This window comes from Parambassis ranga, chromosome 20 (assembly GCF_900634625.1).
Source record: "Parambassis ranga chromosome 20, fParRan2.1, whole genome shotgun sequence".
Classification (NCBI taxonomy): domain Eukaryota; kingdom Metazoa; phylum Chordata; class Actinopteri; family Ambassidae; genus Parambassis; species Parambassis ranga.
This window is the reverse complement of record NC_041040.1, coordinates 19,684,347-19,696,816: the sequence shown is the minus strand read 5'-3', so window position 1 is coordinate 19,696,816 and position 12,470 is coordinate 19,684,347. Positions and strand designations below refer to the sequence as shown.

Below are 12,470 nucleotides of genomic sequence, written 5' to 3'. Positions count from 1 at the left end.
AGTTTGCACAGACTCACAGCAAGAACAAAGGGCTGTCAAACAGTCCCCCTCCTGTAGTTTCATAGCCGTTAGCCAGTCGTTAGACACACCTGGCCCAGTCAGCCAGATCATCACAGGTAAGTATGGAAACATTTAGTGCTATTGTTTTTTAAGTTTTACCCAGACCCACCCACTGAGGTCTGTAACCACATATAAACAGATATGTAACCACCAAACAGAACTGATGAAGCTGCTTGGATGAGCAGCGAAACATCTTCAAGAAAACTCTACAAGTCCAGACGTCTCTTCGTATGATGACCTGGATGACTGAGAATCTTCATCAACCTGATTAAGTAACACATTTTAATACACCGGAGTATAAAAATGTTACATGCCATTTTTAGAAATGATAAACTGCAGATATGCAGGGCACCTTTTCAGACTAAATATGTCCCAGAATGTTTTACCTCCATCACATCCTGACAGACAGCTGAAACAGTTTTAAAAATGAAGATGAGCCAATTCATCACACTGGTCAAATAAAAAATGAAAGTTTTTTTTATTGTTTTTAGACATACACACAATTTAACATGACAGTTGTCAGTGACAGCTGTCAGTTCACATTCAACAGTACTCAGACACAAACCATATACCTAACACCAGAGGTGGGAGTAAGTCACTCATGTGTAAGTTAGAAGCAAGTCTCAAGTCACTGTGATGAGAATCAAGCAAGTCAAGTCATTGCTCAGGTCTTATGATCTTCAAATAAAATGTTTAAAATGGCATGCTTAAAAAATATTGCAAGTTAAGTCTCCCTAAACAATATTGACTTTAGGGTGTATTTAATTGTATACAGTCATTACTGGTGTTCAGTTTTCAGTCAATTGAAATGCTGCATCTGGACTGGTGGCTCAAACATTCTTACAGAAACAAAACAACAATAATGGATGCGGTAAAACAAGCACTCAAACAAAATTTATACATCATTTTATGTTCAATAAAACTAGTACTAGTGTTCCCAACACGTGTCCAGCATGTATCCATCAAATATCTGTTTCAAGTCTAAGTCAAGACTCAAGTCATGAAAGCCAAGTCTAAGTCAAGTGGAGTCTTTTATCAGTGTTAGTCAAGTCCTCAAATTTGCGACTTGAATCTGATCCGAGTCAAGTTATGTGACTCGAGGTCTCCACCTCTGCCTAACACTGTGCACAAATGAAAGAAAAATGCAAACATGCACAAACATACAGCTTGTGCTTTAGTCCATGGATTTAGAGTATGTGTATTATGTATTTATTAAATCTCTCTTCAAGCAAAATATCCTAAGGATTTTTTTCACACAGATGGTTCAGATGGATCACCTGCTTGGGAAACATCTTTGTGGGTCTTCATGTGACGAGAAACATCGCAACTACTACTGAAATGTTTCCCACATGTTTTGCAAGAAAATGGCTTCTCACCTGTGTGGGTTCTCATGTGGACAGTTAGAGCACTGTTGTGACTGAAACGTTTCCCACATGTTTTGCAAGAAAATGGCTTCTCACCTGTGTGGGTTCTCATGTGGACAGTTAAAGCACTACTGTGTAAGAAACATTTCCCACATGTTTTGCAAGAATATGGCTTCTCATCTTTGTGGGTTCTTATGTGAATGTTAAAAGCACTATTGTGACTAAAACATTTCCCACATGTTTTGCAAGAATATGGCTTATCACCTGTGTGGGTTCTCATGTGGATATTTAACCCACTCTTTTGAGAAAAACATTTACCACATGTTTTGCAAGAATATGGCTTATCACCTGTGTGGGTTCTCAAGTGGATAGTTAAATGAGTATTTCGACTAAAACCTTTCCTACATATTTTGCAAGAAAACGGCTTCTCACCTGTGTGGGTTCTCATGTGGGCAGTCAAATGAATACTTTGACTAAAGCATTTCCCACATGTTTTGCAAGAAAAAGGCTTCTCACCTGTGTGGGTTCTCTGATGTGTATTAAGATTCCACTGACATTTAAATGATTTTCCACAAAACTTACATTTTAGACATTTTTGTCCTGGAGCAGAGTTGCGAGAGAGAACCACATCAGGTTTAATATGGTTACTTTCATCAGCAGTCACAACAAATGGGTCAGTGTCCTCATGCTGCTCTCCCTCATCACTGCTGCAGAGAACCTGATGCTCCTCTTTAATCCGTGTGGGCTCTGGTACCTCCCAGTCCAGACTGCAGTTTCTCTTCTGGTTACAGAGCTGCAGAATCTCTTCCTCCTTACAGTCATGTTGTTGAAGGAGAACTGGACGGACAAATGGACACAAAGACTAATGTTGATGATGAAAACATCTAAAACCTGGAACAACCAAATTAATTAATGTTAGGGGGTGTGTGATCTAAGTCACCTCATTCATTTGGATTATGCTTCACAGTGCTATGAATCGACAATTTACCGATTATCGATGCATCTCAAATTTTTCCCCACATAGAATATTTCTATATCTCTCGCTAAATTTGGTGACTTTCCATACGTTTTTTAATCAAAAGCAACAGAAGTAACTGACGTGAAAGCATGTATCATTCTGCAGTCAGACTACTCTCCTCGACAAGCAGCGACCATGGCAGTGCAACGCATTCACAGGCAGTCATTAGCTTCATGGAGAAGTTTCAGCTGCAGGCAGAGCAGAGGAGGCACCACTCTGCGTCCAATCATACATACAACTGCTCCTGGTCCCATCATGGCTTACAGGCTGTAAATACCATATTTCAATGTCAAAATTAAACAAATGCTGGCATCAGTACCGTACTTAGCTTAACTTAGTTAGAGTTCAGTCTATCCAACTGTCATGAGCAAAACACACACATATTATACTGCCACCAACAAACTCATCAAAATCTCAAACACAGCATCCAAGATGATACCGTATATTCCGGACTATTAGTCGCACTGTTTTTCATCCTTTGGCTGGGTATGTGACTTATACTCAGGTGCGACTTCTATATTAAAATATACAATTAGTTAGCAGTGTGTCCTGACTTCCAATTACAAATATAATGGTAGCTGTTCTGTCCCTCTCCTGACGGTTCTCTTCCACCTCCAGCTTGTCTACACTTTGCATTCCGAGCATAGGTGACGCGCACGTTCATGGAAAGTGTGCTTGCAGCTGAGCCTCAGACCTCAACAAAGAATTCTATTTTCTGATTGGTCGATAGGTCGCTACTTCCAGACAGCTATATGAGCGTGTGCCTTTTACTCAGGATATTGTGCGACTTATATATGTTTTTTTTTTCTTCATTACGCTTTTTTGGCTGGGTGACTTATACTCCGGTGCGACCTATAGTCCTGAAAATACGGTATATCTTCCCACCCCCAGCCTGACTGACGCAAATGACACAGCCATAATACGCCTTGCACGAGCCATAGCAAACAGTCCTAATGACTCCCATCTGGCCATAGATATAGAGCTCTGGACTGGGAAAAAGCCAGTACCATATTTTCACTACTATAAGGCGCACATCTATCGTTTTAGACCGAAAATTGCGATCTCAGACAACGCGATTTTGAGATCGTCAAAGCCATGGTTTTTTGCACTGCTCCTAACTGAATCAGGTTTTGTTTTGTCAAATGCTATGGCTGAAAACAAAAAGAAAACAGAGGAACTGGTCCCTAAAACAAACTCCACCTATATGTTCGGTACTGTTTCTGCCGGCAGCAGCGGCACGTCTTCTAAGCCTGTGTCTGTGTGTGTGCGCGCGCGACGTGTCGCAGTGGAAGGGCCGTGTGTATACGAATGTATTATAATGCTACAAGCACGTACACGCCCACCTCTCTGAACATTACCAGCTCGTTATATTCAGGTTCACTGCTGTTGTGCCGTCAGCAGCTCTTCTACGTGTGTGTGTGTGTGTGTGTGCGCAGTGGGAGGGCCGCATGTGTACATCAGATGCAGACAGAGGGAACAGCTAATGACGTCACCAAAACAATAACGCAGGCATTTGATTAAGAGGCTCCATATGAGGACTCTAGTAAACGGTGGACAGAGGTGACAGCAGAAGCTCCGTTTTTCCTTAGATATGATTCCCATTAAAGTTTGATCATTTGTTCTAAATCACATTGAACTTTAAGAGTTACTTAAGTCTCAATACTGTATTTATTGTTTAACCTTAGGAGGCACACTTCAGTCTGTATAAATGAAATAAAATTAAAATAAAATTTTTGTTCTGTAATTGTTATTTAAATTTTCATGTTTATTGAAAACTAATACTGAGTGCACATTATCAGAGTTTACATTTAGATCTACTGATGGTTTTTGAGAAGTGACAGAGTAGGCTACCTCATTTACACAGAAACATGCAAATTAGTGTCAATGTAAAAACAAATCGTGATTGTGATTTTATCATTAAAGAATCCTGAATTTTTACCATATCGCCCACCCCTAGGTATGATGTAAGTTTCTGTGATCTTCGCAAATGCTCATGTGCACTAAAACTTGATTTGAAAAAAAATTGATGAAATCGAAATTGCAATATTTGCCAGGAAAATCGCAATTCAATTTATTCCTAAAATCATTCAGCCCTAGCCTACGGTCATTTTTAAGGAAAGACGCTGCCAAAAGAAAAGTTTCCAGCCGGAGTCAGGATGAGGGTAAAATGAGAGTGGCTCAGGAAGGTTTATGTAAAGAGACTGGACGGTTTTTTTTTTTATGCATCACTGTCTCTGCTGATCTGCGCCACTGCCTGCGCCCGTCTCACCGCAGGTGTAAAAAACCAGGCTAAGCAAATTAATTCAGAGCTTGCCCGGGAGGGTTAACTAAAGAACTCCAACCGCTGGACATTGGCGTAAACAGGGTGTTCAAAGTTAAGTTGCGAGCGGCGTGGGAGCAATGGATGGCAGAAGGCGAGCACAGCTTTACTAGGAGGCAGCGCCGGGTGAGTTACGCCACCATATGTGAATGGATTGTGGATGCGTGGACTAATGTATCTGCATTGACTTGTCTGACCTTTTGCTACAGCCGGCATAATTTCTGAACACTTCTGCAGCGCAACGTAACTCTCCGTTTTAAAGGTCAGACGCGAGGGTCTGAGTGCACATCACTGCAACTCAGAGCACAACATAAAAGATTGCTTCACCACACAGGCGCGCATGCAAAACAGAAAATTGTACATACACATTTCAAATTGTTATGCAGAATGAAGTGTAACAAACAGCTGCATCTGTATTATATAATTTTTGCGTGCTACAGTGCTATATGCAGCAAGTAATCAAACTATATCAAAGTAGTTCCTTCATAACAATAAAGTTTGACTTAACTGACTGTTTTGCTCCTGTTTATGTATGTTGTAGCATGCACCTTATAATACGGTGCGCCTTATGTATGTGTGGAATACAGAACTAATTCATCCTTACCAGTAACTAGTAATTGAGACTGCGCCGTATAATGCAGTGCGCCTTATGGTCGTGAAAATACGGTACTTTCGGTGCTAGCCTGAACCTTCCTACATGCAACACTGCGCGCCACAGGAGGTCATTCCTTCCTGTGGCCATCAAACTGTACAACTCCTCCCTCTGAGATCAGTCTGATCTAACACACTGTCTTGTTAATGGTAGGGTAGGAGATTTTGAAAGTAAACACACACCCCTTTCTCTCGGAGCTCACCCCGAAGCTACGCCTCCAATCATATGGACACGCATTACCTGAAGACAAACTGCGGCCTGTGACTTCGGCCATCATGCACATACCTCTCTGGTGCGCGCAGAGCAGGAAGAGAGCAACCAAACAGCCAACTCTCCACGCAGGGGCATCTCACAGGATCGGCTGATGTTTTTAGCGTTTTATAGCTTCCACAGATGTTTAATATTCTTCGTTTTAAAGCCAAACTGCCTAACTAATCTGTTGCTATCGGATTGTAAAGAGAAGTTAGACTAATTTAACCAAAAGTGCATCAGAATGAAATCTCCTACCCTACCTTTAATTATATCCATATTGGATTTATTGTAGAACTGTCAGATTTTACTGCACACAGTATTCAGCAGGGCTCTAGACTAACTTTTTGCACTGGTTGCACTGGTGCGCCTAACTTTTTTTCTTAGGTGCACCGGCACAAAATTTAGGTGCACCGCATCACACTTCCATATATTTTTGTACGCATCAGTACATTTTGTACATACATATCATCTTAAAATGAATTTGGACCTTGTATGATGAACACAGTTAAATAAAAAGTATTTTAAATACTGATAAAGTACTCATAGTAAATTAGCAAATTATGGACAAACTAGCCAACAAGTCTGCCTGTCAAAACTCCATAATTCTCTTCATTTTCCTGTTTGCTTTTTCTGGCTGTCACTCCTCACTTATCTATCTGCCAATGTGAATTAAAAATGATTAAAATTATATACACCATTATTTATTTAATAGTTGTAATTGAGATATATATTTTGTTTTCTTCAACGCGTTTCTAATGCAGCTACAGTATCTCAACTCTCATCTTCCTCACCTCTCTTCCTCTCTGCCTCTCTGTCTCCTCTCTTTCTAAAGCTGAGCTCCAGCTGACAGTCTTTTACAGTTTTAGCTGTATGCAGATATACTGGCAGACAATGGTCCACTGTAGCAGGATAATAACAATACTTTTTAAATGGTCGTTCGTCATGTAACCATGTACTATAACTGCTTAAAACCAGCTGACTGTTGTCAGTCAGAGTGACTCAGCCTTCATGGATGAACCACACAGGTCAGATAACACTGTCCGTCAGACCTGTTGTTCAGTCTGTTACAATGCTACGAGCACGTCACGCCCCCTCCCTGAACATTACCGACTCGTTATCATCCGTCATTCAGGTCAACAGCAAATTAGCAAAACCTGCATAGTAGCAACAAATCCTGCTCCTCCGCTGTATGTTCACTTAAACTGTGGTTTCTGCTGTTCAGCAGCAAAACATCTTTAATACCTGTTTGTCTGTGTGTGCGCAATGCGTGCTGCCGTGAGAGGACCGCATGAGTTTTGCACACACGTCCGGGACGAAACGAACTTTGTTCGTGTTCTCGTCACCTCGGTAACATGAACAGATCTCTCTGTTCTCGTGGAGTATGGAACAAGCTTTAGCGCACAGGATCAGCTCTGTGCAGCATATGTCCGTGTTCTTCTTCTGGATTTCCTGCAGTCTCGGCTGACCGCAGCAGACACGTTTTCAAAGATACACACACGGGGGTCCCACCCTTCACGGTCTCTGATTGGTTCAGATCATGATATGAGCCTGATGTATGTCTGTTGTTGGACCACAGGCAGACCGAGTAGCGGAGAATGTATCTCCCTCTAACAGCTGGTCGTACCAGTGCGACCTCTGACATTTTTTGGTTGCACCATTGAGAAATTAGGTCGCATGTGCGCCCAAAATGGTCGCACTCTAGAGCCCTGTTCAGGTTGTATTATATATGACCACCGGTTTTAATTTGCATTGGATTTATCTTGAATGTTTATTATTTAGAATTTTATTTAGATTTTTATTTCATTACTTGCTATTTCTAACCTGTTTCTGAGCATGCATAGAGCACCGGGAATGTAAGCATTTTGCCCTGGGATTAATAAAGTGATTCTGATTCTGATAATCTCTGAGGTTCTTCTCCTAATACGTCCGGGTGGACACGTTTTTTTTTTGCATTCCGAATGCACTTTCATTGTTAAAAGATTCAATTTTTGAATATTTATGAAGCAATGCTGAATTGTCAAGTGTCGAGTCACAATTCATCATTCATGAATTGGGCACACCCCTAGGTTTTTAGGATTTTAAAGACAAACAACAAGTGCACGCATTATTAGTTTTCAATAAACATAAACATTTAAATAATACAAAACAAAATAAAGTTATTTCAAATAGGTTAAAAAGAAGACTGTAAAGTATTATTCAACAGTCATTTAAAGTAAGTCTTAAGTAAGTTTTAAAATTCAATGTGATTTAGAAGAAATGATCAAACTTTAATTCATTGTATCTAAGGAAAAACTTACCTGCTGCTGTCACCTCTTTCCACTGTTTACTACAGTCCTCACATGGAGCATCTTCATGAAATGCCTGCCTTATTGTTTATAACATCATTAGATGTTGCCTGTGTCTGCTTCGGATGTATACACGCGTGCACACACACACAGACGTGTCACTGCTGCTAGCAGAAACAGCACCAAATATAAACGTGGAGTTTGTTTTAGAGACCAATTCCTCCGCTTTCTTTTCATAACAGGGAGGCTGTCATTGGTTGGTCATGTTCACATTAAGCACACTGAGAGTTGGCCGAGGGAAAAAAAATCATGCGGCTGCACGAATATAGAACTACAATTAATAGAAGGTGCCCTATGGATGATAAAACGATCTGTCTGCTCTGACTTCAAATCGATCTTTTATCGTCAAATCGCACACCCCTAATACTACTGAAACTGAACATATTATAAATATTCAGGTTCTGATTAATAGAGAAAAAATCACTTTTAATGTTAAGTTCTGACTGATATGGAAAGGGTTTTCCGGAAGTTTGACATTTTACCTTGAGTAGCTTTGTGAGAGAGAACCATGTCATAGTTTGGTTCTGGTCCATCATAAGCAGCAGTTACTAAAGAGGGATCAGTCTCCTCTTTCAGTACATGCTGCTCTCCTTCATGACTGATGCAGACCTCCTGCTGTTCCTCTTTAACCTGTGGAGGCTCTGGCTCCTCCTGGTCCAGAATGGAGTTCCTCTGGTTACAGAGCTGCTGGTCAGCCAGAACATCCTCCACTTGACAACTTTGTTGTTGAGGGAGATCTGCAGGTCAGAGGGACAGAAGAAAAGAGTTTATGTGATCTCCATGATAGTAGCTCCTTTGTCAAAAACTGAACCTCAATGATTCATCCAGGTCATTTCCTTTTTAAAGTTTGAAGCAGGACAACTGGACTTGTTAGAGTTCCTTGAAGATATTTTGCTGCTCCTACAAGCTGCTTCAAGCCTTTGAACAGCACCTTCTTATACCAAAACTAATGATACACTTAGGGTCATTAAGTTGTTAACTGTAAAAATCACAATTTTTACCTCCTACCAACAGGGTAAACCACCAACAATCAAGAATGCATGATTGCACTATTATGTAGTGCCATGGCTGTGCAGTCAAAAAATGTGGTTATAATGGAAGTCTATAGGACAAAAATGGCCGCGCACAACACGTAAGGGAGAAAAAATGAAAAATCCAGTGCTGTGCAAAAACTAATAATGCATTAAAGTCAATGTTGCTACTGATGTTTGACATGACCAAGACTGTAATAAAGGTTAAAAAAAATCCAGTCCACATTCACCTTTTCTATTAAAAATGAGCCATTTTGTGTGTTTTTTTTCCCAACTTTTAGCACCACCCTTATAAAATTGGTGATTAAAGGGATAACCCTTTAATCACCAATTTTATTTAATTAAAACAACAATATTAGGGCCTTTATTTAGATATTTATTCAGACGTTGTGACTGACCATTGCTGCTTTTACAGGGTATATGCAGGAATCCTGGGGTTATTTTCAATACCTTTTTAAGACTTTGTGAAAACCTTTCAAAAATATTTTAAGACCTCATCCCTATTTTAAGCTGTTGTTAGCAAAACATCTTTAACAGTTGTAAATTGCAATTTAACAGAAATTAGGTACGCTGAGAAGGAATAAAGCTTGAAAGAATAAATTAAACTCAACGCAGGTTTATTGACATTCCCCTCAAGCAGTATTTGAATTAAGCTGGATCTAGGGGTGGGCGATATGGCAAAAATTTTATATCACGATTCTTTAATGATAAAATCACGATCTCGATTTTATCACGATTTGTTTTTACATTGACACTAATTTGCATGTTTCTGTGTAAATGACGTCAGGTAGCCTACTCAGTCACCTCTCAAAAACTGTAGATTGTAAAGGCAAACAACAAGTCTGATAATGTGCACTCAGTATTAGTTTTCAATAAACATGAAAATTTAAATAACAATTACAGAACAAAATTAAGTTTTATTTCAAATTTATTTCAAAAGGTTAAAACGAAGACTAATGTAGTTCTGTAAAGTATTATTCAACAGTCATTTAAACAGACTGAAGTGTGCCTCCTAAGGTTAAACAATAAATACAGTATTGAGACTTAAGTAACTCCTAAAGTTCAATGTGATTTAGAACAAATGATCAAACTTTAATGGTAATCATGTCTAAGGACAAACGGAGCTGCTGCTGTCACCTCTGTCCACCGTTTACTAGAGTCCTCATATGGAGCCTCCTCATCATCTCTTCATCTGCGTTATTGTTTTGGTGACGTCATTAGCTGTTGCCTCTGTCTGCATCTGATGTACACACGCGGCCCTCCCACTGCACACACACACACCTACACATAGAAGAGCTGCTGATGGCACAACAGCAGCGAACCTGAATATAACGAGCTGGTAATGTTCAGAGGCACGTACATGCTCGTAGCATTATAATACATTTGTATACATGTGGCCCTTCCACTGCGACACACGTCGCACTCACACACACACATACAGGCTTAGAAGACGCGCCGCTGCTGCCGACAGAAAAAGTACCAAATATAAAGGTGGAGTTCGTTTTAGGGACCAGTTCCTCCGTTCTCTTTTTGTTTTCAGCCATAGCTTCCTAACAGGGAGGCTGTCATTGGTTGGTCGTGTTCACATTAAGCGCACTGAGAATTGAACGAGTGAAAAAAACTCATGCGGCTGCGCGAACATAGAACTGCAATTAATAGAACGTGCTCTATGGCCGATAAAACGATCTGTCCGTTCTGGTAGATCGCCGATACGTTGAAATCCTTCACGATCATTTATCGTCAAATCGCACACCCCTAGCTGGATCCATACCCCATGAGAACAAAGAACTTTTTTATCGGTGCCGGCGCTCCGACTACAAAATGGCCATGTGTCCGCGAGAGCTGCCAAACAGGCGCTCCGACTACAAAATGACATCATTTTGTTCTCGGAGCGCCTGTTTGGCAGCTCTCGCGGACACATGGCCCTGGCAGAACTTTTTCTCTCAGTGGTGTGCGACCAACAATTGTTCTATCGGTCCGAATTTAGTGGGCATGATGAATGTGTTGAAACTCAAGGGCTTCTTTGGGTGAGCAGAACACAGACTTGGAAGGAGGAAGTACAACGACGATGGACAGTTTAGATAAGCAGCTGGCAAACAACTCCTGGAAGGAGAAACACGCCGCACAGAGGAGAATGTCTGTCCAAAAGGTGGCAATAATAATTAATCCCAGTATTGATCATGGCATTACAGTGGCGATAACTTTAAATGGGCTTGGTAAGTTTTTCGGCCGCGATAAATTACATTTGTATGCTTGTTTGTTTTCCTCTCTTTCTCCATCTTCATTCTGATGAACTTTTTGTTAAATTAGTGTAACTTCTCTTTACAATCCGACAGCAACAGATTAGTTCGGCAGTTTTGCTTTAAAACAAAGAATATGAACCATCTGTGGAAGCTATAAAATGCTAAAAACATCAGCCAATCCTACAAGGCGCACCTGCGCAGAGACTTGGTAGAAAAATTCATTCGCCTGAAAAATTTAGAAATTTGCTGAGTTTTGAAACGCACATAGGAAAATGGCTCTATAGCGTCCCCTAACGCGTAGCCCCTCTGGCCGGTTTGACACCGGATTATGAAAATTGGCACACATATGTATCACCTCAAGACGCACAAAAAAGTCTCTGGGACCCCCCCTCCAAACCCAACAGGAAGTCCGCCATTTGAAAGTTTGTGGCCATTTTTGGCGATGTGTGACCCTGCTGCAAAAGTTTTCACGCCTCGCATACTTTATTGAATTGAGCTGAAATTCACTGTGTCCACATAGGACACCATAGGGAATAGACGCATTCCAAAACTCTTACAAAAGTCTGACGGTGTGGCTGGGGCTTGGCCTCAAAGTTTGACCATTTCAGAGGAAACAGGAAGTCGCTATAACTTCTTCGTTTTCTGTCCGATCTGTACGAAATGTCACATGTATGATCAGAGTCTGACCATTAACACATCTATACAACAATATTGAGGCTTTGACAGAGCGCCACCTACTGGCTACACAAAATGTTGTGTTTTCACAGGTTTTTCTGCATGCCCCTGTGGCCTGTTTTGGGGAGGCTCATGAAAATTGGCACACATGTGTATCACCCCAAGATGCACAAAAAAGTCTTTTGGACCCCCCCTCCAAACCCAACAGGAAGTCGGCCATTTTGAAATTTCTGTTAATTTTTGGCGATTTGTGACCCTGCTACAAAACTTTTCACGCCTCGCATACTTCATCCAATTGAGCTAAAACTCACTGTGTCAACTCAGGACACCATAGGGAATAGACGCATTCCAAAACTCCTACAAAAGCCTGACGGTGTGGTGGGGGCGTGGCCTCAAAGTTGACCATTCGCCATTACAAAGGAACTCCCTGTATTATTTGCCCTAACGCGTAGCCCCGCTGGCCAATTTGACACAGGATCATGAAAATTAGCACACATGTGTATCACCCCA

The 12,470-nt window shown here is 40.9% G+C and overlaps 1 protein-coding gene across 1 annotated transcript; it reads right to left on the bottom strand.

Annotated features, from left to right (window-relative positions):
- Positions 1 to 645: 645 nt before the first annotated feature.
- Positions 646 to 8,550, bottom strand: LOC114453233 (oocyte zinc finger protein XlCOF19-like). Its single transcript, XM_028433035.1, has 2 exons — positions 8,494 to 8,550; positions 646 to 2,261 (listed from the first exon to the last, which is right to left on the bottom strand). Exons 1-2 carry the CDS (start codon positions 8,519 to 8,521, stop codon positions 1,312 to 1,314), a joined length of 978 nt encoding a protein of 325 aa, XP_028288836.1. The 5' UTR covers positions 8,522 to 8,550; the 3' UTR covers positions 646 to 1,311.
- Between the last annotated feature and the right edge of the window lie 3,920 nt (positions 8,551 to 12,470).

Bases quoted from the DNA above. Each gene is read 5' to 3' on its own strand.
- LOC114453233 (XM_028433035.1), bottom strand. From the start codon at position 8,521: ATGGTTCTCTCTCACAAAGCTACTCAAG. The intron at 2,262-8,493 runs GTAAAATGTCAA...TTGTCCGTCCAG, and splicing joins CTCTCACAAAGCTACTCAAG to TTCTCCTTCAACAACATGAC.